The following is a 27157-nucleotide window of genomic DNA, read 5'->3' as shown; positions in this document are numbered from 1 at the left end:
CAATTTATATTTGTAAATTACGCCTTTAGCTCTTCTGCTTATGGGGAGCTTTTACGATACTGTGTAGTCCAGTTGTGTTGATGTAGGTGACTTTTGTTCCAATAATTCCTGTGGTGTAAAATAAATTACCCTGCCTTGGGGGCAATTTGTTTTCCTTATATGAATATGAAATCAATTCTGTAACCGCGATGACAAGTTTGGTATTTGGCATATAACAGCATATGGTGTTTCTCAACCAAGTTTTTTTCCATTCATTTATATAGTAAAAATACTTCTTTGAAACCGTGAGGCCCAGAAATTTATTAATTGGCCTCTTTGGTCCTGTGAAGTGTGTTCAAATCATGTCGCTGTTTTCAAAACTGGTCACACCTCAGGGGCCAAATGATACATAGATTTATATTGAAAATTATTTTAAAAAATCTCTGATACTGTAGGGTCAGGGTTTCAATATTTGGTATGTTAATTATTTATTTTCTCGTACAAGTTTTTTCAAAACATGCCTGTGGGGTCAAACTAACCGCACTGCAGGGGTCTCATGATTTATATAGACTTGCATTGTAAATAACTCTAAAAATTGTATTCTCTGGAACCCCAAGGGTACGGGGTTCCATGTTTGGTGTGTGCACGTGACATCATGTGCTGGTCTGCTCTTATGTTAGTTAATTTCCCTGAGGATTATGATATACCCCAATCTTGCGATTTCTTTTAAAAAAATACCCCCCGTAATATATATTTATTGAGCACAATTGTATTTGCTAAATACTGTAACCAAATCAAATATTAATTTTGTCATACATAGTAAAAACCTAGAAAAACACCAAATTCTGCACAAATAATTTTTTTCCTAGATATCTCAGGTTAGAAACCTAGAGCTTTTAGGCCCTCTTGTTTGTTGTTGCTTTTTGTTTTTAAACTATATCACCTCTTGTTATGACAGTTTTTGTTTTGTTAATATAATAAAGTTCTGTTTAAACCAAAAAAATGACTCAATAGATGATTCTGAGAAAAATTTAAGGACTTCAAATATTGAAGCGAAGGCTTATTTTGTTTAATTCTCTGCAAATATTGCTAAGTATAGATTTTAGTCAAATATTGCTAAGTATAGATTTTAGTCAAATATTGCTAAGTATAGATTTTAGTCAAATATTGCTAAGTTTAGATTTTAGTCAAATATTGCTAAGTATAGATTTTAGTCAAATATGGCTAAGTATAGATTTTAGTCAAACCCTTTGCGATTTAACTCATTTTGTTATTATTTAACATGTATGATTGCTTCAGCTTTCTGATAACATTTGAATCAAGATGATGCAAGGCGGAGAATGTGCAGGAGCAGCTGGAATCTGCTTCAGTTGAAATCACGGAGACATTTTATTGGATGCTGTTAATGAACCCGAGTTATGTTGTTTTGTTGAATTTTAACTTAATCACTTCTGGTCTGAATAGTTTATTCAATTGCAAGTCTGAAAACTATGCATCTATCGTTGCGAGTATGGCTCTGTGTAATTTTAAAACTTTTGTTACTGTTAACATACATTATTATTATTGAAATACAGAAATATGTACATGAATAGTTTTCTGTTTTTGTTGTTAACTTTGAAAGGCCTGTAAATGTCCAATGATTATTTAAAATTTGTTATCAATCTAAAGATTATGTGCAACACATGCAGCATGCAAACTCCCCACTGTGATCATTTGTGGCGAGGTATTGTTAAATAAATTTCTTCCTGAATGATGAAGTTGCATTATGCCCAGTCAAGCTTAGTTTGCCCATATTTGAAATGATGTTACTGTATAGACAAGCAGTTTGATGCCTATCCTCAATATAAATAAGTGACCTTGACTTTTGATATTCCCATACGGGTGATTTGTGAAAACACTTTTTGGATGAAAACAAGATAAATTCAATTTCATTTTACTCTATACGTAATCAACATATACATGTACAATAACAAGCATAACATACTTTTAAGAACAACAAGAAACATGACAAGGTTTTACTAAAGAAGATAAATGATTGTGAAATCCCAAATTAGGTCTGCCTGTAACGTAACACACACGCAATTTCAGTGAATTACCTCCATCAAAACTCAAGTTATTTAGTGGAAACCATTTTTCTTTGTCAAGGTGACCTTGACCTTATAAACCAGTCCCAAATACAATCTCAAGGCTGGTCTCCATGCATGATTGCTTTATCAAAAGTTTTATAATTATTGGTAAATCAAACTCAAGTTATTGACAGGAGACCACCTGTTTGAAACTAATCACCTGCAAGCCCTCCCCCATTGTAATTTTCATTACTTTTAATTTTGTTAAAAACCTGTATAATGGCAATGAACCACAAGATTGGTGCATTATTGCATTCACCTCATATTGAATGTAATAAACATTTGAGTGTAATGAATATCATACAAATCCAAAAGACACTGGTGAATTAGAACATATTCAACAAGCGATGTGTTTGTGAAACACTATGTCCCCATATATTTGACCTTGAAAGATGACCTTGACCTTTCACCTCACAAAATGTGCTGCTCCATGAGATACACATGCATGCCAAATATCAAGTTGCTATCTTCTATATTACAAAAGTGTACATTAAATGAGCGATATTGACACATATATTTGACCTTTGACCTTGAAGGATGACCTTGACTTTTCACTAATCAAAATGTGCTGCTCCATGAGATACACATGCATGCCAAATATCAAGTTGCTATCTTCTATATTACAAAAGTGTACATTAAATGAGCGATATTGACACATATATTTGACCTTTGACCTTGAAGGATGACCTTGACTTTTCACTAATCAAAATGTGCAGCTCCATGAGATACACATGCATGCCAAAAATAAAGTTGCTATCTTCAATATTGCAAAAGTTATTGCAAATCAGGGACCTATACAAACAAAGGGCTGCGCATCCTCGCGATATCCCGATACAGCACGCAAATAAACCGGTGCGCGAGACTTGATAATCTTGATTGATTGGTCCCTGTGTAGCGATAATGTGGCTACACGATATCGATTGCGAGGGAGTTTGCTTATTGAGCGGGTTACGTTTTTTCGGATTCAAATTATATTATGTTAAATAAACAAGTACCTATTCGTTCAATTGTTGCGTAGTTGATCTCAAAATCAATCATAAATTTGTCTAATTATTACGCAGTATGTCGAACGGGGACCCAATTATTGGACCCTTTGATGAATATTAATTGCCGGTTGTTTCGCCAGGGTTAAATTGACGTTGTTTATCGCACGTATGTGCATGTACAAAAGACCGGTCTTTTAATAGAATTAAAATGTTACCACGTTTTGTTTGAAATAGCAACATAATCAAGACATGTTAAGTGCAAACAACTCAAAATGTATAACTGTTCTTTTAACCTCCGACGCAGCAAAGTTTCGCATGCCATTTTAATATTCACCAACAGAGTCGCTCAGAACCTGTGCAGCCAGACTGACCTTTATGTAGTTGAAGGAAAGCAGATCGATTCATTCGATTGCGAGCGATTTCGCTCATTTATGGTGATAGTGGTTTCGCAATATTCGACTTTCGTTGTTTAATAAACAAATACATATTCATTCAATTTTTTGTCTTGTAAATAAATAATTAGTAATGTTAACACGCAGTATGCTACACGGAAACCAATTACCGGATGCGTTGACGAGTAACAATACCATTTGTTTCTCAGGGTTTCAATTGCCATTGTATATCGCACATATAGGCATGTAGCAAAGACCTGTCTTTTAATTAATTAAAAATGTTACTCTGCTGTGTGAAAAGTGTCAACATTATCAACGCCTGTCAATTGCTTACAATTTAAAATGTATAATTGTTCTTTATCATCCGAGACAATGAAGGTTTGCATGCCATTATATTATTCTGTTGGACTCCTTTTGAACATGATATCCATAGTAGTACTGAAAGTCTTTTCTTGATTTCGTGTTCAAGTATTGAACAAAAATCAGCAGAATTTGAAGGCAAGGCAATTCATAAAAGTCGTTTATGTTTTATTTCTCAGTAATGTATATATATACACTAATTCACATAATACAATAATTTGTGAGTATAGCAATCAAGTAACCTATTTAAATATCCAAGCTTAAGAACTTTAGATAGTTTATTTTATATATTATTCTGCTATAATAATAATTACGCTGCTAATAATCTGTATCTACAGATATCCATGCTTAAGTAGTTTCAATTTTAGCTGATTGCTTAGATGATTGTATGATTGTTTAATTATTTAAATAATTAATTAATTGATTGGTTAGATAGTCAATTGTGCTATCCAATTTTGTGTTGCCATGTATTGTTAATTTGTCATGCTTAACATTTTAATAATGTGCTTTAAGTAATGTACATGTAATTGTATGTGCTATGATGTTATCATGTGAATGTTTAGTTTATAAGTCAGCTTTAAAAACTCTTCAGAGCTTGTGTTAAAATGTGTTATAGACCCGACTTTATAAACAAATATTACTTGACTTGAAGTTATAATTCAATATATCTGCAATTTACAAAATTCAATGCTGTGTTCACAGAATACATATTATGGGTTCAGTTTAGTTCCACAAATCATCTCTGTGTTTATGTATATTCAGCCATTTAAAAGTAAAAGTGATACATTGTATTTTAAGCTGAATGAAAACAATTTTAATACATGTCAGCTTTTTGATAACATTTTTGTATGTCTTTCCAACAAAATTAAGACAAACAAATTAAATATTGGACATTTCCTTAGTAACAGGCTGCTTCTAAGAAGGCACCCTAGCAACCCTATTTGTTCAGTCATTATTTAGATAGTAAACACTTATTTTTTTGTAATAATTTTACCAAAAGTCATTAAAATTATCCCTTTAAAAACAAAATAACATTGACATGCTGTTTAAATATTAAAAAATAATGTGCATTTATACAGCATGTGCAGCAATTTTCTATTTATTTTTTTACCAAGCAAAACCTCAAAATCAAGTGTGTTGATCCAAAAAATAACATCTAAGATATAGAATTGTCTAAATAAAGATAATTCCATCAAGATTTATCAGAATATTCCAAAATAATGGGGGAATGGAGGCTGATTAAATAAAAACAGGTGAAACTCTACAAAAGAAGGATACATACATGTAAATGTATAATCAAGATACCAAATGGTGATGAGGTATAATGATATCAAATGACTAGGAATGCAAAGCAAACATAAGTATCACAAACACAGTTAAGCCTGAGGATCTCAAGTTTATACTAACATCCTGGTTAGACAGCACAAATGCTGATAAACAACGCGAAACTAATTGAAACAATTCATATGCTTGAACATTACAATTACAACAAATACATCAAGTATTGAGAAGATATTTAGTTCAAAACTGGACAAAGAGTACACAGAGAACTTCAATAACATTAATTCTACAACACAAATAAGTGAGCAAAAAATAAAGGCTATAGAACTAATTAGTAAAATTGATGCTTGATCCCGGCTGTAATACAAGGATAAGCCCTGCATTCAAATTAATAGCTATTAACAGAAACTCTGAAACACATCACGGAACTGAAACACCAATACATTTGAAATAAAGCTTTGTGATATGGACATATATATCATATTGAAATCTTAACGGTAATTCTGACCCACATACAAACTATAAACAAACTTAACAATTTACCACAAGCTGCTCACACAACAGATTACCTAATACAAATTCACACCATTTAAAAAACAAGGGACAAAATTGTCACAAAACCAGGTTTTCATTGTGAAAAAAAAATCTGATAAAGGGAGAAAACTCAAACTGAACTTTTGAAATGAACAAACAAAATTAACCCCCTTTGTAAGTTTGTTTTTAAAAAAAAATCTATGTTTAGTCGTGGCGACCTTGACATTGGAGATATTGACGTGATTCTTTCGTGCGACACACCGTCCCATGATGGTGAACAAATGTGCCAAATGATTTTAAAATCTCACAATGAATGACATAGTTATGGCCAGGACAAGCTCATTTATGGCCATTTTTGACCTTTGAACTCAAAGTGTGACCTTGACCTTGGAGATATTGACGTAATTATTTCGCGCGACACACCGTCCAATGATGGTGAACAAATGTGCCAAATGATATTAAAATCTGACAATGAACGACATAGTTATGGCCCGGACAAGCTTGTTCCGCCAACCCGCCCGCATTCGCCAATCTAATAACCAGTTTTTTCCTTCGGAAAACCTGGTTAAAAATGTTTATGAAATTATGGCGGCATTGCACCATGTTGACTTTATGCCAGAACACTATGTAGACCACAGCAGTGGACGCTTTGTATATCCATGTCATTATATTGTTATTCTACATCATCAATTTTCCAAGTTGACTATACATTGTAATTAATGTTGTAAATAGCTTAATTAAGTGTTGCAGACAATTGTTAATAAAAAAGATATAAAATATTATTAACAAAACGTATTTTTATGATTTAATCAAATGTAAAAAACATATGGTATACATGCACCACACTCTGGCAAAAGCAGACTAAATTCATGTGCGTAAAGTGTAGTCCCAGATCAGCATGATAGTGCAGTCCACACAGTGTAGTCCCAGATCAGCATGATAGTGCAGTCCACACAGTGTAGTCCCAGATCAGCATGATAGTGCAGTCCACACAGTGTAGTCCCAGATCAGCATGATAGTGCAGTCCACACAGTGTAGTCCCAGATCAGCATGATAGTGCAGTCCACACAGTGTAGTCCCAGATCAGCATGATAGTGCAGTCCACACAGTGTAGTCCCAGATCAGCATGATAGTGCAGTCCACACAGTGCAGTCCCAGATCAGCATGATTGTGCAGTCCACACAGTGTAGTCCCAGATCAGCATGATAGTGCAGTCCACACAGTGTAGTCCCAGATCAGCATGATAGTGCAGTCCACACAGTGTAGTCCCAGATCAGCATGAAAGTGCAGTCCACACAGTGTAGTCCCAGATCAGCATGATAGTGCAGTCCACACAGTGTAGTCCCAGATCAGCATGAAAGTGCAGTCCACACAGTGTAGTCCCAGATCAGCATGATTGTGCAGTCATCACGAGCTGATCAGGAACAACACTTGACGCTTTCATTGCATTTTTTGAGTAAACAATTTCTCTACTATATATATACCCAGTCTTTGTGGAAAGTTTTGTCCCTATAATTAGCCTGTGCAGACTGCACAAGCTATGCCAGGTTTTCCCACAGGGCGGCTAATACATGTTTAATTATGATATAAATTAAAACATTACTTTTAACTGTTTCAGCATTTAACTGAATTGTTACGTTAAAGACAATTACCTCATTACACATGTGTATATTGATTTTGAATATATGCTTGACAGAAATAATGGAACTCATTCACAATTTTAATACAGTGTTGTTTTTTAACTTAAGTATGACTATTTCAAAATGCCTCTCATCTGCCTGTTCTGGTCTGTGATCTTTATGTCCGCCCGGCCAACCTGAACATTGATCCGATCCAGCTGCTCATTTTGCGTCTTAATTTCATCTCCAAGACCAATAGCAAGTCCTTTCAAACGAGACATTCCCTCTGACATGAGATCTGCAATCAAATGTGTAATAAGAACTTGATGAACCAGAATTTTCTTACTACAAAAAGGGACACAATTCTGAAACATAGTAGATCAGAGTTAATTGGCCTTGGTGGGTGACCTCACATGATGATCCCAAACACATGTGTGATGTTCACATTGATCATCTGTTGCAGATTCAGAGGTATTTACTTGGTGCATGCAAACTTCAACAGGAATTTCAATTTGAGGACAAATTTCAATCTGAATTTACTAAGTACAAAAGGGAGCTCAAGGGCTGGTAAAAGTTACTGGGCTTGCTTCAATGACTTCATAAAGACCCTGAATACATATAATTTAGGTTTCATGTGAATACATGTTGTAGACAAAGAGCAGGACAAGTATGTGTCTACAGCATGACAAGTATGTGTCTACAGCAAGAAAGGTATGTGTCTATAGCAAGACAAGTTTGCGTCTACAGCAAGACAAGTGTGTTTCTACAGCAAGACAAGTTTGTGTTTACAGCAAGATAGGTATGTGTCTATAGCAAGACAAATTTGTGTATACAGCAAGAAAGGTATGTGTCTATAGCAAGACAAGTTTGTGTCTACAGCAAGAAAGGTATGTGTCTATAGAAAGACAAGTTTGTGTCTACAGCAAGACAAGTGTGTGTGTACAGCAAGACAAGTATGTGTCTACAGCAAGAAAGGTATGTGTCTATAGCAAGACAAGTTTGTGTCTACAACAAGACAAGTGTGTGTGTCTCTCTAGAAAGACATGTATGTGTTTACAGCCAGACAAGTTTGTGTCTAAAGCAAGAAAAGTATGTGTGGACCGCAACACAATTATGTGTCTACAGAAAGACAAGTATGTGTCAACAGCAAGACAAGTATGTGTCTACAAAAAGACAAGTATGTGTCTACAGCAAGACGAGAATGTGTCTACAGCAAGACAAGTATGTGTCTAAAGCAAGACAATAATGTGTCTACAGCAAGACAAGTATGTGTCTACAGAAAGACAAGTATGTGTCTACAGAAAGACAAGTATGTGTCTACAGAAAGACAAGTATGTGTCTACAGCAAGACAAGTATTTGTCTACAGAAAGACAAGTATTTGTCTACAGAAAGACAAGTGTGTGTCTACAGAAAGACAAGTATATGTCTACAGCAAGACATGTATGTGTCTAAAGTAAGACAAGAATGTGTCTTCAGAAAGACAAATATGTGTCTACAGCAAGACAAGTATGTGTCTACAGCAAGACATGTATGTGTCTAAAGTAAGACAAGAATGTGTCTACAGAAAGACAAGTATGTGTCTAAAGCAAGACAAGTATGTGTCTAAAGCAAGACAAGAATGTGTCTAAAGCAAGACAAGTATGTGTCTTCAGAAAGACAAGTATGTGTATACAGCAAGACATGTATGTGTCTAAAGAAAGACATGTATGTCTCTACAGAAAGACAAGTATGTGTCTACAGCAAGACATGTATGTGTCTAAAGCAAGACAAGAATGTGTCTAAAGCAAGACAAGTATGTGTCTAAAGCAAGACAAGAATGTGTCTAAAGCAAGACAAGTATGTGTCTACAGAAAGACAAGTATGTGTAATACAGCAAGACATGTATGTGACTTCAGAGATAATCTTTCACAGCATGTTACTATCGTCTGCAACAAAAGGCTAATTAATGATCTGATAACAAACCATGCCCTTGGGGCTTGTTTGTTCACAATGTGTTGGGCAGTCATGTACCGGTAAGGGTGTTATCTGTGTATTCATGTCGATGTTTCTGGCGATTTATAGATCTACGGCCGGAAAACAGGAATTTAGAGACCAAAAGGGCATTTGACAGAAAAATAGAGGGGCGCTTTTTAAGGGGGCAAATTTTAGAGGGGCGCAGCGCCCCTCTATTTATTGCTAGCTGGAGCACTGTGTATACAGCAAGACATGTATGTGTCTAAAGAAAGACATGTATGTCTCTACAGAAAGACAAGTATGTGTCTACAGCAAGACATGTATGTGTCTAAAGCAAGACAAGAATGTGTCTAAAGCAAGACAAGTATGTGTCTAAAGCAAGACAAGAATGTGTCTAAAGCAAGACAAGTATGTGTCTACAGAAAGACAGGTATGTGTCTACAGCAAGACATGTATGTGTCTAAAGCAAGTTAATTATGTGTCTAAAGCAAGACAAGTATGTGTCTACAGAAATACAAGTATGTGTCTACAGCAAGACACGCATGTGTCTAAAGCAACACAAGAATGTGTCTAAAGCAAGACAAGCACAGCACACACAAATAAGGGCTGACGACCAAGGTGAATACAGTTTAACCAAATCTACTTAGTTGCTGTGTCAAAAGTTCCAATTTTATTAAGTTTTTGTTTTGAACATATCATTGTTGTTGTTTTTATATAAAAAAAGCCTTCATGCACCTAAGTTAGAATAAACACCTTTAAAACAAAGTCTGCTTATTTGTATGTTAAAACTGCTTTACAAACCCCCCGAATATACTCTTCGATCATCTTTATTATGAGGAGAATAAAGAATCTTAAAGTAGCACATTTATTGATGCGTTGCTTATATTTTAACATCTGTTACTCAGAAAAAGAGTTTTACCAAGATTTTCATTCACACATTCTTCCCGTTTACTGTTGGTGACTGGTTTAAAATACTGCTGTGCTTGTGGATTTCTTGCACCCTGCATGAACTTAGAATCTAAATTTTCTTCTTCATAGAATCCATGTCCATCATCTGTTTGGAATCGCTCCCTCGGGTGAGGTCTTGATTTATTCTGTTCTTCAATAGTTTTTTCCAACTTACTCGGCCCTTGCACAGCAGATTTAGAATCTGTAGGTTCTTTATCTTTGTCACCATTCCACCAGTTTTTTATACCACCAAATATGCTTTTAACACTGGTGATACTTTTCTGTGTCTGTTTAAGATCTTGATTTATTTTTCCAGTTTTAGCTTCAATGTTGTTAAGCTGCTCTTTTTGAAGAAGAAGCTCCTAAAAAATGTACACATATGTTTTAAGAAATTGCCACATGTGAAAATCAAATTGAAATGATACTAATAGGTTATAACAAGACCATGGTCAAAGCATTGGCCCTTCTCTGATACTGTTATGGGACATGGGCCCCCAATAGTATAAGCACAGAACCAATGGCTGGAAAGGACTGCCAAAATGGCATTGTGGTACACCAGAACTATTATGTAACCTTTATCTTACATACTGGTACTTTTAATACACAGATTGATGATTTAATAAATTAAGAATATAATCAATGCAAAATTTAGTAAACAGATCAAGATTTAGAAAATAAATACAGGTATAATTTATGTAAGAAATAAACATGATTTAATGTTACTATATCTAACAAAATATCATACTAAAAACATGTGTTTTATGTACATTAATTTCACAATATTTACGATTTAAATATGTTGCTAACTGGATTTTCTTCTTCTGTTTTTATAATGAAATTGTAATTCATTAACAGTGGTTACTGTTTATAGCAGCAATTTTTACATTTCTTATCTGCATTTGCCCTTATAAACCATGATATGACTATCATACCAGCAGTAAAATATGGAATGGAGGCACACTACCTGTTTCTATCTACTGTATCTTATGATGAGTTGTGAACCCTACATTTAACTTGAATAAAGAGTGTAAACATCAGTTGGCTGAGTGTACTATTAGTTAGCTTTGCAACCAGTTTTACTTCATATACAATATAAGCAATAAAATTTCCCTGTATATCTTTTGATCAAATCAAGACCATAAAGTTTCTGATGCAACATAATCTTGGGGAAATTTGCTTTTTGACTAATTTCAATGAGGATGTTCAAGTAACTTTTAACTTGTGCCTTGTTGCAGAAGAATATTTTTGTGGTGAAAATATTAGTTTGAATTGTGCTATCACACATCACACCATACGACCCAGACTATACGGCCCAGATTTGCGGACTATACGGCCCAGATTTGCGGACTATACGGCCCAGATTTGCGGACTATACGGCCCAGATTTGCGGACTATACGGCCCAGATTTGCGGACTATACGGCCCAGATTTGAGGACCATACGTCATGTTTTTAGGTCATGTGGATAATTTTAATTCACAAATTATTACAATACTTATTATGCTGTGCATATTATGATATTATGCATATTATGATCTATTTAATTTTGTCATCAAATATTTATTTAAGCAGTAGGCATGAAGCAAACATGCACTTTCACTGACAAAATCTATTTGAATAAAATTGGACATTAATAATTATTAAAATTAATACATTTGAAGATGTCGCATGCTGTGGTGAAAATGGTAATATAAATTGCTTACAGCACTTAAATATTTTACACACAAAAAACACATGTTAACAATTAAATGCAAACAATACATGTTTTATCAATCTATCTTTAAACAAGAGCTTGTCACAGTAGTGCCAAATCCCCGTCTAAATGTGTTTGCTTGTATGAGAACATTTGTTTAAGAGTAGAATAATAATTTAGGTAGATAATTCAAAAACTAAGGTAGATAGAGTTATGGTTCTTAGTCACTGCATTTCTCCTACATGCCATCTGTTTACATTTCAAGTTTCAAGTAAATCCCTTCAGTAGATAAAGTTATGCTCTGGACAAAAAATTACTTCGAAATTAAATAAAGGGAGATATTTAAAAAAACTAAGGTAGATAGAGTTATGGTTCTTAGTCACTGCACTTCTCCTACTTGCCATCTGTTTATATTTCAAGTTACAAGTTAATCCCTTCAGTAGATTTAGAGCTATGCTCCGGACAAGAATTTAGTTTGAAATTATATATAGGGAGATACACTTCAACACCGTAATTTCCAAACCGTTATTTCGAACACCGATAATCCGCAGTCACCATTATTGCGAAGTATTTCCCGGGTCCCGATTTTGTTTCTTCTTTGTTTAGTGTAAAATTTAATTGTTAATCCGAACTTCGTTAAACCGAAGAAATCGTTAATTCGAAGTGATTCTGTCGGTCCCAACACTATAATTCGCACCTAATTATCAATCTTTAATCCAAAGTCAAAACTGCAAAACATTGAGCGTAATTTCACACGTCAAAAACCGATAATTACACCTTTGTCGTCTGCAACTTAATCTGTCAGTGATCAGCGGACGCAGTACTTAAAAGATTAATCCAGCGACGACGACAAGGCCGTCAACACAAGAATGAACATGATATCCAATTAATGTGTGACCGCATCAACGACGTAAGGCAGTTCTGCGAGCAAAACACGGGCGGAAGTGAATTGTTGAATGTCCTTGACAAATTGGAGAAATATGTTACATGCATTCAGTTTATTGCTGCTAACGCCGATGTTCAGAGAGACATCGCGTCTTTAAAAAAAAAAGTTAATTCATTTCCGAAAATGTACTCATTTATTTTATGATTTCCGGTGGTTTATAGAGTAATATCAGTGAACTAAAACTGATAATTTCACTGTTTTAAACAGTGAAAATTATCGATAATTTTCACTGTTGACTGTAAAATGACGTCATTTTTTTAAGAAATGACGTCATTATCCCGGCGAAATTCTTTAGTTAAACTCTTTAACAATGTACATTAACTGTGAAAAAAAAGCACAAAATAAAAAGAAAATGTGTTGGATTAAGTGGAATATCGATTTTAATTCACTCGTGATCATCGAAAATATATATTTTCACTCGTGGCTGCGCCACTCGTGAACATATTATTTTCAATGATCACTCGTGAATTAAATTCGATAATCTACCGAATCCAACAAATATCCTCTATGTATTTACATGTATTATAATGTGTGCTGTTCATGGTATTTTATATGTTCTGTAATTAGAGAAAAATAAAAAGAAGAAGAAAGAATCGATTTATTCCTCCGTTTGTTACAAATAGAAATCTATTGCTATCTGACTAGTTTACGTTTTTAAGTAAAACCATTATAAATATTAGCGTGTAATCGAACCATGCGAATTCCACAACGGTTTATTTGTACAGAGTCAAAGAAGTCTTCTGTCAAATGTTTATTTCAAATAATCGTTAATCCGAAGTTTTTTTTACGGTCCCGACGACTTCGAAATAACGGTGTTGAAGTGTAATTCAAAAACTAAGGTAGATAGAGTTATGGTTCTTGGTCACTGCACTTCTCCTAGTTGCCATCTGTTTATATTCTAAGTTTAAAGTAAATCCATTTTTGAGTTATGCTCTGGACACAGTTTCGGACGGACGGACAGACGAATGCACAGACGGACGGACGGAGACTATTACTATGTCCCCCCGAATATTTTTCGGCGGGGATAATAAAGTTTAGATGTCAAATGTATATTTTAACATTTCAATAGGGGAGTAACACTCGCATTAGTGACTCCTATATTAGCATCTCAGATATTTATGACACTTACTGATTGATGTTATTTACATGTATTACAGTAATTGATAATATAATCTTATTGATTATCAATTAAAGGTAAAGTCAGTGAGACAATCGTTATCCTTGTAGACAACATCGGCCTATGTTTGCATCTTGGGTACGCAGTATTTATGACACATATTGATTGATGTTAATAACTAAACTAATTGATAACTAATATACACTAAATCAATAGAGTGAGCATGCCTTTAATTTATACTTTTTAAATTTAAAGTGTTGCGATCCTTATTCTTGAAGACAATAAATATAAATATCAGGCATGGACATTGTCTTGATATATTCAACAAAAATGTCTGCGCCTCCATATTTATTCTACTTGAGGAGAATTTACCACACCTCAAGAGTAGTCACATAACAGTACAGTAAGACAAGTGCCAACTGTGGAATCATATCTGATGTGGAAATACAGTAATAACCAAGCAGGAGTACATGTATGACGAAGCTGTTCGAAATGAGCATGAACTGCGTTTTGTATATATGAGGTGTCATCACTGATGAATTTGGGTGGTCTCATTTTTGACAAATTCGTGGCAATTTCATCAAAGCTAGTACGACCCAACTTGACATTTTGAGTCCTTGTTATTGAACTACTGCGAACTTTCACAGATTTACCCCAATCATTGCGGGTGATGGAGGTTTCGTCACAATGCAGTTTCGTCATACTGATATTATGAAGGAGGGCAGTGGTGGTTTCGTCACACTGATATATTGTTTAGAATAAAATAATATTGCAATTAAATATGATGTTAATAAATATATTGGGATATATGCTTCTTTATGTTATTTTTTAGCTTTATTGAGTTGAGTTTTGTAACAAATGATGGTTTTAATTGTATATATTATTTAAATGATTTATGTTTGACTTAGGTTAAACAGCGTACTGTTTGTTATAATGAAGCGTATTTATTTTAGTAATTGTAGTACCAGCTAAAACTGTAAAATTTTGTCAGTGTTGTTTTATATTTAATTAGAAATATATTCACATGTAACAGGCAATAATTAATGTCCTATGATTTTAATAAATATGCTTTAAAAAGTAACTTTTTTTTGTCTTTACTATTGATTTTATCAGAAAAATGTAACACTCGCATTACACTTTGCATATTATCGGTATCCTTTTTTCTACCATAATATCAACTTTTTCTGTGCGCCTAATATATGAATAAAACACATATTTGTGGAGCACACGAAAACACGTCCACACCATATCGACTACCAATCTACGATTATAAGATATTTCAATTAATGATTACTTGATAGTGCAAACATATTAACTAGTGCATGGCAAACAATCAATTAGCGACACACGCCTTTAATTGGCAATTTAAGAAGTTTGCTTAAATTGGCAGCGTGGATTATACAAACTGTGTGTATTTATGCATATAGAGTAAATAGGGTCTGTTAAACAAGAGTATATAATAGGGGAGTTGTTTCATTGCAACCACAGAATCCAATCATGGCTTCAGAATATACATGCATACACTGCGAACGGAACGTGAATGACGATGATCGCGCAATATCGTGTGATCAATGCAAAAAATGGCAACACCTGTCTTGTGACACTGGTATCAGTCTAAGACAGTATCGCAAAATGATATAGGGTGCTGTAGTAGAATGGAAATGTCGCGAATGCAGCCGACCAGCAGAAGTCGTACTGGAGGTACAAATGGAAACAGCCGACTTGGCAGAGGAGTTTTTTTTGTTTCAGCCGCGTGTGGCACGCGATACGGTAATTGTACCCAAGAGCGACCGTTAAGGGCTGCGTGTTCCACTGGAACCAACGTGTGTACAGGAAGGTGGTAAATGAGGGTCTCGAAACAGCTTATGCGTCATAGGGCGACAAGTTCCTCTTCTTGAGGAAACGTCCTTGCCGTATCTACCGAGCGAACACATCATTCCTGCCTTCGAACAGATGATGCTACAGGCTGAACAGGTACTAATAATAATTATTACTTACCTCATAATTATTTATGGTATACACATTAATTCAATGGTCTTCTATTGTTAATAATATAATATATTATAAAAAACACAATAATTAAAATGTACTGTACGCATATGTCATACATTTTGCTTATTCCAGGTTGGCGGTCCTCTTCTGAATGTCGTCAATTACGTTGAGCGCACGTGGATCCGGGGATCCATGTGGAAGTCGGAGAACTGGAGCGTCTATAGACAAACAGTTAGGACTAACAACGATGTTGAAGGTATGCTTTTATTCAAAGAACAATTGGTGTTATTGTTTATATATATATATATTTACGTAACGTAATAAACAACATTGTTATAGCATTTTTATTTCGCCTAACATAATTAACAATATTGTTCATAAACTTTGCTCATTATTTCAGGCTGGCATCGAAGAATCAATACGCGAGCCGGGCGTGCTGACTTCTGGATTCTACATGCTTTTTGATTAAATCTTTATGTTTTATATGCAAATTTTTATGCTTGGTGTAATATTGTTTGGAAATAAATGTATGTGGTGCGTAAAGGTAAGAATATTATTGTACCATTTATTGAGTTTATTTGTATTTGATTATGTTTTATATGCAAATATTTATTTTTGGTGTAATATTGCTTGCAAATAAATGTATGTGTTGTGTAAAGGTAAGTATATTATTATACCGTTTATTAAGTAGATTTTTATGTTAATGTATTGAGTAATATTGTGTTGTATTTGAATAAATGTTTTTTGTGAATCATAATCAACATTGTATTATGTTATTTAATTGCATGTGTACACTAACTAAACACTTCAATTTATCAAATTTAACAGAAAGAAAAAAAACATGTTGATTGATAACAGAAGAAAGGTGTCAATCAAAGGTGCTAAAGTTTACCGGTATTATTCACACCTATATATTACCATTGTGACGAACCCTCTACCCGTTTTCTACAGTAAATTCAGTGTGACGAAACTGCAGTGTGGCGAAACCTCCGTAAACCATCATTGCAATTTACACAGTAAACCGTAATTATTTTCTTCTTAAGTTCACATCATGTACAATAATTATTCAAAGGTTTATTTAATATGAAACTCATTCAAACCTCAGCCGTAGCAATTCCAATACGTTCTGAGTCATCAATGCTGGCCAGTGCTCGTCTGGTGCTTTCAAGCTGTCGTTGCTCAGATTCTTCAATTTCCTGCATCATCCTTTGGATCTGCTCGTCCTTTGACATTTCATCCCTTGTAGGCTGATTTCGACGGATTGTATGATTATCCTCGTCATTTTCAAAAGGGTTTGAATTTGTATAAAATGGGTTTGACATCTCTATCTTCTATTGCTTGTTTATCGAAATAGTTAGGGTGTCTTCCGCATTGTGTACACACCCTTACTGACAATCACGAAGTGACGTCACCATCTATGTATAGAATGGTGTCTTCCGTGTTTATCATCGATGTAACCCTAAGATATTATATGCACACTTTAAAGGTTACACTCTACCTTATTACAGCGAACATATTCTAAATTGTATTGATAGCTCTTTGTGTGTTGGTTATTCTTATAACTTACATGGCTAACTGCACACTTTTTATATTGATAATTGTACTTTTTAAAAGGCATGTGCTATATCTTTTGTATCTCATTTTTGTAAAAAGTCTTCAGCGTCTAATGAACCGTTTTGGCGATCAATTGTGAAATCATAGTGTTTGTCTAAAAAAAGACATGTAACATTTAAGTCTTAAAGTTGCTTTGAAATAAAGTTCCGAATATGACATTATAAGATGTGCTTTAATTTAAATAGAAAAACTATTTGAATGCTTTTTACTGAGCTTTACTTGTATACATGTACTTCTAATACAACTTGTATACATGTACTTCTAATACAACTATTTGACCTGCATCATAAAAAAATAGGTCCTTTACTTCTTATGCCACATGCAGCAAGCGTATCTCCAGACCAGTCTGCGTAGTTGAACAGGCTTGTTAGGACCCTATCAGCTATGAGACCAAGAAACATTGAGTGACTTTATAGAAGACAGGGTAGCTCTTGATCGGACCGCAAGAATGCGCATGCTTGTCTAAAGCTTCGCTTGCTGTGTACGGCATAAGAACCATTTTTAATAAGAAGTCCATGGTCTAAACTCAGACCACCTGTCTGAAGCAAACTTCATATAGAAAAGGTCTCAGTCGTTTACCAATTTGGCATTAAATTGGACTAAAGCTTTTAAAGCTATGTTAACAACAGACTCCTGACAGCTGAATTGGTCATAATTATAAAATGTTTTTTTGCAACGGCCTTAGAGTTAAAAATAGTGTCTTGAGACGCTTTTGAAATCATAGTTGAATAATTCTTATAGTTGTATACATGTGTTTTTTAACTTTGGTTTTTGTCTCAACAATCATTTAACTGTTTTCAAATTTGTTTGTTTAGCTGGAGTTTTTAACAATATTTCATTTGTGTCACAGCATTCAGTTAATCAAATCAATATTCCTAAGTCAGCTGGTTTACCAGTACTTAGTGGACATACTAATTACAGTAACAGACAACTCTTTAAATCTGGCAAAATGGCCAAATAATTGACTACATGAACAATCCCCCAAAATAACAAGCAAACGTACTTTACCTTGAGTTTATATGACTGACTCATGTCTTGTGTTCATCAACACATGACGTAATATCAATGACCGTTATATTTTGTGCCATGTTTACAAAAGATTGAACAGACAAGTAAATGTCATTGTTAAAGGTAAGGCATTCATATAGTCCATTCTAAGTGGTGGGGAATTAACAAAAATTATCTTTGCTGATTAAGAATTACCATGTAAATATGATTTGTGAAGTGTTTCCCCATATTTGTGGATAGTCCTTGTTACAAAGATTCATTATCAGGGGGGCATGCGTATACGGGAGCTTACCGCGTTTAAGTGAGAAAGTTGTTGCAAAACTTCAAAGATGGCGTCGTTTAAGTGTTTTTCGTGAAGGAGTAGCGGATATTTTCACCCGGTAAGCCAGTTTATATTTCTTTTAAATGAATAAACCCTTTCGGCTCTACGGTGTTTGTGCTCCCTCGGTTTTTTGTTTCAAAACCGTAGACGTCGGAATAAAAAAGTTATTGAAGCAAAACCGTCGACAAATTTGTTGTTTAATTTCTTGACCTTCGAGATGTTGGATGTTCGAATATCATTTTCTCTCATAATAAACAGTATTTGTGCATGTGTACAGTAAAATATAACATAAATCACGAATATTTTATTATCTCGACGCGTTGTTATGTCTATTCGAATATTTAATGCGGAATTATAACGGGTTAACCCCCATTTTTGGAACTAAACTTCCTTTTAAGCACATTTTGGGACCTGACTTCCAATTGATTAACAGCTCTTTCCTATGTTACAAGGTTTTATGCGAAATAACTTTCGTGAATGAATTCCACATTGGTGCGAATGTCTTGGAAAACATTTTCACTTGAAGAAATCAAGAGTTTTCTTTTTTCTATTAATTGTTTTATTATTAATTTGTATCATTATATGTTTTATCGCGTACTTAACGCTAACATTTAGTGTGTGTAATATAAGACATTCGACGGTATTATAAACACAGTGTAATTCTTACCTGTTTAATTTAACACATATGGACATACTTATGTTTGAATATGCATCCAACGGAATACTATGCTTACTATTTCCAGATATCTAGACGCCAGTTATATATGTTGAGGATGCCAAGATTAAAAAAGACGGCGTAACGAAGTGTGTACCGCTCTAGAATGCGATAGGTACATGAAAACCCATCAATCAAACAAAAAAGATTACGTCGAAGTACCTTGCCAAACAATCACATATACGTGCAATAAAAGTGTAATGAAAAGCAGAATGGGATAAAGCCGGCTTGATACTGGTATAAGGTTGATGTAACCAAATACTGCCATTGTTGCGATTCGGAATACATGAAGCAATTTGGAATACCTGACACCTGCTTAGAAAATGCATATCGGTGGATGTTTTTTATTATACTTAAATATGAATTGTTTATTTAATACAATGACATTTGACGCGTTTTACCATAACGATACGGATCATGTATGTGACTTTGATGTGACACATTTTGGACGACCTTCTTTTAAACCAGTTCTGAGTTGGTCACTATATTATAATCGCAACAGGTGAATTTGTAGTGGATAGAAAGGTTTGTGCAAATGCAATACACGATATGATTTCAGTAGAAGTGATCAATATAATTTTTATAAATGTATGTTTTTTTCTCTTTTATACCTATGTGAATATATATTATTTATGACTGTTGTATTGAGGGGATAAAGTATGGGTTCACTTAGAAAGATTATTTCGTTTGTTCCTAACATTACCTTATAATCGTTAGTAATGTTAATATGTCAAATGCATAACGAATTAAATCCGACCCAAATCTTTTTATATCATGTATGTAAGTGCTGAATACAATTGAAAATTTATGCAGAAACATCGTAGGAAGAAATGATGTAACACAGATAATGGTTTATTTTCAAACAAAGTGAGAAACTAGCATCATGACATATACGGAATAAAACGTGTAAGTAAGTAGCACTCATAGCAATTATATGTCAGACGTGTCTATGTAGACTTTATAAATAAAACAAAAACACTACAAACATCAGCTGTACATGTTTTGTTATCTTCATGTTTTTTATTTACTGTTTTAGTCCGGCTCTGTTGAAGGATTCTTTCTTGCATATTCTACATTTAAACTCATGTGGTCCATGAATGGGGCATGATATCTCAATCCTCCCCTGATGTAAAATTCCTGATTATATATACTGCATCGAAAGATGCACTTATTTTCGCCCTTTAACCTGCATCATCTGAAAAGACAGTAAAAGAATGGTTAAAAAAAGTTCATAGCAGAATAAGGTCGACACGTCATAAAATACATGGAATTAATTATAATATTACTGAAAGATAAACGTTCTATTATCTCGTACACCAGCCACCACACAACCCATCTTCTTGAAAATAGGTGAATTGATTCAATTGGTCGGCAGGTTTTTCGAACAGCATTATTATTATTCTACAGTAAGTAACGTGATTAAGAAAACACTTATATTGCACCACGTAACATGCTATAAAACTATAATATTAAAGTACACATATACACATTATTTAAGATGGTTAGGTATATCATGTCAAGCTCTTTTACATATGAAAGAGCTGTTTGTCATTGGAAGTCGGGTCCCAAAATGTGCTTAAGGTAGTGCACCTCTAATGATTTCCCGCGATTTCTTCGAAGGTTGAAGAGCCTACTATTAGGTGCCGTAGCCTAGTGGTTAAGGCGATTGACTAGAAATCTTTTGGGATATTCCCGCGCAGGTTCGAATCCTGCTGACGACGTATACTTTTTTGCGACGCGTTTTATTTATTTTCTAACGTAATTTGATTTAATATGGTATATAAGCTATATTTATTGTTAAATATGTTGCAATTTTTATGCACATTCTTCAATTATTAAAATTAAAACAACGTTATGGCGAAATTGGGTGATTTACTGTTGAAAATACGAACCATGCATGTTGCATTTTTATTTTTATTTCAAAAAGTAAGCGGTAAATCTGTCTAGTTCTTGGTATTTTTGCTGTATATAGTGTTTCTATAAAAACTAAGTTTAAAATATGGCTTAAATTATACTATTTTGAATTTAATGACACTTTGTTTTTAACCGACCCAATTTTACTTGGCTGAAATCACTTACATTTCATGGCGCTCTTCCATAGATAAAAATTTGTAAAAAATAAATGTCTGTAAAAGAATACTTATTTCATCTTGTTTAAACTTTAAACACCTTTACAGCATCTGTACACACCAACTGCATGCCCATATTTGGAAATTTGAATGAATTATGGAACTTTTATACACCCCAGGGGTGAAAATAAACTGGACAAAAGCCGAGCGTGGGAGTGGTTTTGAAAAAATCGGTATATTTTTTTTTTAAAGCATGGAAAGCCTACCTACAAATTTGCATGTAGTTCAGTGAAATGATGCTGATTAAGAAAATAATTAATTAGATTATATTTGGATATGTGCCCATTAGAGGTGCGCTACCTTAAAAGGAAGTCAGTTCCAAATAAGGGGGTTAAACTAATAACGTTTGCCAATAAATTAATTATCAGTGATAAAACGGCGTCGGTCAAATGAAATAATCATGATTTTATTTATATTTTACTGTTCACGTGTGTCAATACTGTGTATTATAAGAGAAAATGATATTTGTACATCCAATTTCTCGAACGTCCCGTAAGTAGACAACAGATTTGTGGACGGTTTTCCTTCAATAACTTTTATATCCCGACGTCTACGATCTTGAAACAAAAAACCGAGGGAAGCACACACACCGGAGAGCCGAAACGGCGTATTCATTTAAAATAATTATAAATACAAAGGGGCTTACCGGGTGAAAATATCCTCCCTTCCTTTAAGAAAATCCAACAAACGATGCCATCTTTGAAGTTTTGCAACAACTTTCTCACTTAAACGCGGTAAGCTCCCGTATACGCGTGCCCCCCTGATTATCCATGTTTCGGCATAGCTGTTTAACGTCACTTTTTACCTTACCTGACCTTTGTAAGTGTCCAATAAAATTCAAATACAATTTCACGGGGCTAGACATGAATGAATACACTTCATTTATTCCATTGGCTGATTTGAGCATACCAGCAGAACATTGGAAACATGACCGCGTCTTTATAACACTGTTTTACCGCGTGTTCAGCATGATTTTTTTTATTTGTAATGAAAAGGCTTGATATATAGAACAGTTTTACACTCAACTCTTGACATCAATACAGTTTGTGCATGCAACTTTTATTTTCAGAGGATTGCTAGCGCCAGAGCGTTTGTACTTAAAGGCTATTTTCTCATATTTGGTAATAACTTCCATATTCCTGTCTGTGTACTGGTATATTTAAGGTAGCGCACCTCTAATGGGCACATATCCAAATATAATCTTATTAATTATTTTCTTAATCAGCATCATTTCACTGAACTACATGCAAATTTGTAGGTAGGCTTTCCATGCTTTTTAAAAAAATATACCGATTTTTTCAAAACCACTCCCACGCTCGGCTTTTGTCCAGTTTATTTTCACCCCTGGGGTATATAAAAGTTCCATAATTCATTCAAATTTCCAAATATGGGCATGCAGTTGGTGTGTACAGATGCTGTAAAGGTGTTTAAAGATTAAACAAGATGAAATAAGTATTCTTTTACAGACATTATATTTTACAAATTTTTATCTATGGAAGAGCGCCATGAAATGTAAGTGATTTCAGCCAAGTAAAAATTGGGTCGGTTAAAAACAAAGTGTCATAAAATTCAAAATAGTATCATTTAAGTCATATTTTAAACTTAGTTTTTATAGAAACACTATATACAGCAAAAATACCAAGAACTAGACAGATTTACCGTTTACTTTTTGAAAAAAAAATAAAAATGCAACATGCATGGTTCGTATTTTCAACAGTAAATCACCCAATTTCGCCATAACGTTGTTTTAATTTTAATAATTGAAGAATGTGCATAAAAATTGCAACATATTTAACAATAAATATAGCTTATATGCCATATTAAATCAAATTACGTTAGAAAATAAATAAAACGCGTCGCAAAAAAGTATACGTCGTCGGCATGATTCGAACCTGCGCGGGAATATCCCAAAAGATTTCTAGTCTATCGCCTTAACCACTAGGCTACGGCACCTAATAGTAGGCTCTTCAACCTTCGAAGAAATCGCGGGAAATCATTAGAGGTGCGCTACCTTAAGTTCATAAAAGTATCGTTTTTCCCTATCCTGATATTTTTTTGGTCAAACCATTTAAAATTGTTTTCGAAATTGAACATTTAAAAGTATAAAGTTTTAAACAAGCCGTCGTTTCAGCAGTGGAAGCGTGGCCTCACTTCAATGCATTGCAATCCAACCCGCAAGGAATCAGGGTCAGCTCGCGACCAGTAAAATAATCATTATATTATACAGACGCTATCGCGTGAACTAGGTGAAATGGATTTTTTTTTAGACCAGAAATATGTTAAATGAAGATATTCAGCGATATAATTATGGTATGTCAATAATAGATTCTTAATGTGTTTTCAACAATACCGTGATAAATATTATTTTTGATTAATTTAACAAGAATTATTCCACCATATTAACTAATGTATTAAGCATGAGCGCGATGATTCTCGATACTGTTAATAATGGAATCAAATAGCAATGCCTGTCGCGAAGTACGCGAGTAAACTCCGCTATATATATATATATATATATATATATATATATATATATATATATATATATATATATATATATATATATATATATATATATATTATATATGTGTGTGTATGTATGTGTACAATATTCCCGTCGATAAGGCGGTGCTGTTTAACGGATAATATGAGCCGTCGGAGCCGCCAGAGCCGCTAAAGCCGTCGGAGCCGCCAGAGCCGTCGGAGTTACTATATAAAGGACTTACTGAGTATGGATTGGGGCCAGTTAAGAACCAGTGAAGAACAGTGAAGTTATTTGTATTAAGTTTGTTAACGGAATATTAAAAAATATTAAACTAACTAACCTATTAAAATGTCTTGTTTCTTATTCGGAAATAAATAAGTTTCTCCAATGTGGTGAAAAATATACAGTCGACAAAAAATAGAAATATTCACCACAATGCCCGAAAAACCACTAAAACAGGTTTGTTCAAAGAACGCGCGTATAAATATTTAAAATATGTATGGATACTTTGCGTGTGGCCGGTTGACTCATATGTTTTAATTTCACTTCTTCTTTTGGTTGTCTGTTTTGTATCTATAGGTTTATGACTAGCAATATGTAATAATGTAAATTAAGCCGCAAAAACTCAGCTGAACTGCGCAAAAAAGACATTCGCTATCTTTGATCTCATTCATTGAATTCTTTACCTTTCACCAACTCCAACCACAATCAACGCCGTATATCTTTTTTTAAAGATATTACATGTTTTACTTATATGAAGTTAATAAGATCTTCTTTTCTACCAATCCACCACTACCGCCGCCACCACCGCCACCAACACCACTAAGAACTTCCAGATCATACTATCATAGTGTTTCTTTATTTGTTGTAATAATCTTTCCAAGAAAGAAGCAACTGCAACCTGTGTTAAAAGATTGCACATTATCCAAAAATAGCAAGGTAAAATGAAGCATCGTGTGACTGCCATATGTTTTTCAAAAGACTGAAACCATTTTCAACCTCAATTGAAATATCAAAATAAAAAAATCTGAGCAAGTTTCATAAAGATTGGACAAAAAAGTTTCTTCAAGAGAATTAACAAGGCAGCTGTCACTAGAGTCATATTAGGAAAAGTGCCCTGTCACCTGACAACCATGTTCACCAGCTAGCCAGAACCATTTTCAAACTAAATCAATACATCATAAGAACACATGTTCTGACAGTTTCATGAAGATTGGACAATCAATGTGTCTTCTATAGTGTTAACAATGTTTTACTTAACAATATAAAAAAAACTACCCTGCTGGCTTGAGGCCATCATTTCAGTGAACTGGAACCATTATCAAACCTAACTGAGATATCATTAGATGAAGTGTTCAAACAAGTTTCACGAAGATTAAACAAATGTGACTTCTAGAATGTTAACAAGCTTTTTCCCTTTATAACCTAGTGACCTTGTTTTTTAGCTCATGTGACCCAGTTTTGAACCCAGCCAAGATATCTTGCCAACCCGGACAATCACTCCTACATTCTTTTGTCAACCAGGACAGTCGCTCCTACATAATTTTGACTCCACGGCAAAACGTAGTATAGGCCGATCAAAGGCTAACACCTATAATTAACCGACAATTAAAATTAACGACTTGTTAAAAGTAAGTCGACTCAACATGAGCCGATCAATGTGATTTTAATTAATTTATTTACTTATTAAGAAACTATGTTTCAGTTTGTCGATTCTTTAAATGTAATTTAGCAAACTGTGAAAACAATATGTATATATTGTAATGTTCAAATTCACTTCCAACATGGAACTTCTAACGAACAAACGCGGTCAGTCTGTGCTATGCTTAGACGGTCACTCGTATTCAAAGAAGCACACGTCAAAGTCTACAAGACGATGGGTATGCAGTAAAAGTCGTCCCGATTCCTGCAAGGGTTTGCTCATAACAGATCTCAGTGTAAGTAGACATATAACAATAACTTAAAAGTTATTATGCCCATTCATGCTCACGAAACATTCGTTGTGTAAATAATATACTTAAAACTTCACGATTAAAGTGAGACTGCACGATTTTGTCAGATATTTATGAATTTATATAAACTGTGTAAAAAAACTTATTATACATATATTTCAATATAAATTAAAATAAATAAAAAAGTTAAGAAGAACATGTGTCGAAAAATGCGAAATAAGCCAGAAATTTAATTCTGAAATCGAAAATATCTGTACAGTCGAATTCGCCAGCATGTTGCATTTATGAATTTCGTCTTCAATGTAATCATTTTTCTTGTCTATTTTGTGTTATTGTAACATATACGTATAACATTTTATCAGTATAATTATTACAATTTAACATATATAAAAATCGTGCGGTATCACTTTAATACACTATTTTAATAATAATAGAAATGCCAATTAAGAAATCGTTCAGCGTCAAACATCAATGGGTCAAATGTGATAACAATGACCTAACCAATTGTTTACTTACCTTAATTAACGGAAATGTGACGCCAGTCTTGAATCTTTATGCACGGTTCGCACATCATAGGTGTCAAAGTGGTCACTATCGATTGATATTACCATTTTTGATATAGCAATTATTTATTAAATTATATTTATTGACAGATTGTACTTGAAAAGGATGTTTGCGTATTATTAAGACTTTTTGATTGTTGCTACCTTATTTGCCAGAAACACATGTTTTTTTTTATTTAAACTAAATTTTATTGTTATTTAATTACTATTTCTTTGCTATTATATAAATATAACTTCTGATTTCAGGTAAAACAAGTGAACAGTACGAATCCTCATTCGCACGAAGCAGAACTCGGGATACACAACGCAGTGAGGTTGGTTATTCACTCTATCCGCATCCATGGCTGTTTTTACCACCTGACCCAGACGACTTGGCGACACATCCAGGCCGAGGGATTGGCAAGTATCTACAGGGAGGATGAGGAAATCCGTCACTTTTGTGGC

The 27157-nt window shown here is 34.1% G+C and overlaps 3 protein-coding genes across 23 annotated transcripts in view; 1 reads left to right on the top strand and 2 right to left on the bottom strand.

Annotated features, from left to right (window-relative positions):
• The window catches only part of LOC127871437 (breakpoint cluster region protein-like), a 232114-nt gene that overhangs the window by 96306 nt on the left and 108651 nt on the right, over positions 1–27157 (top strand). The window lies entirely within an intron of this gene.
• LOC127871443 (synaptosomal-associated protein 29-like) lies at positions 500–17350 on the bottom strand. The gene is made up of 3 exons (XM_052414387.1): positions 17026–17350; positions 10151–10541; positions 500–7575 (listed from the first exon to the last, which is right to left on the bottom strand). Exons 1-3 carry the CDS (start codon positions 17245–17247, stop codon positions 7412–7414), a joined length of 777 nt encoding a protein of 258 aa, XP_052270347.1. The 5' UTR covers positions 17248–17350; the 3' UTR covers positions 500–7411.
• Positions 500–27157, bottom strand: part of LOC127871444 (synaptosomal-associated protein 29-like) — a 153279-nt gene continuing 126621 nt past the window's right edge. The window contains exon 4 of one of the 3 annotated variants that reach the window (XM_052414389.1): positions 500–2792. The gene's annotated coding sequence lies outside the window, so the exon portion shown is untranslated. Of the gene's footprint in view, positions 2898–27157 lie in introns of all 3 variants that reach the window. The other 2 variants (XM_052414390.1, XM_052414388.1) reach the window with 2 other exon arrangements.

This window comes from Dreissena polymorpha, chromosome 3 (assembly GCF_020536995.1).
Source record: "Dreissena polymorpha isolate Duluth1 chromosome 3, UMN_Dpol_1.0, whole genome shotgun sequence".
In the NCBI taxonomy this organism is placed as follows: Eukaryota; Metazoa; Mollusca; class Bivalvia; order Myida; family Dreissenidae; genus Dreissena; species Dreissena polymorpha.
The sequence above is the reverse complement of the archived record's forward strand: the minus strand, read 5'-3'. Positions and strand labels throughout refer to the sequence as shown.

Excerpts from the sequence above, each read along its gene's own strand:
- LOC127871443 (XM_052414387.1), bottom strand. The coding sequence starts at position 17,247 with ATGTCAAACCCATTTTATACAAATTCAAACCCTTTTGAAAATGACGAG. Across the intron at positions 10,542-17,025 it reads TTGGAATTGCTACGGCTGAG|GAGCTTCTTCTTCAAAAAGA; the intron begins GTTTGAATGAGT and ends TACATTTTTTAG. Across the intron at positions 7,576-10,150 it reads ATGTGTGAATGAAAATCTTG|ATCTCATGTCAGAGGGAATG; the intron begins GTAAAACTCTTT and ends ATTTGATTGCAG.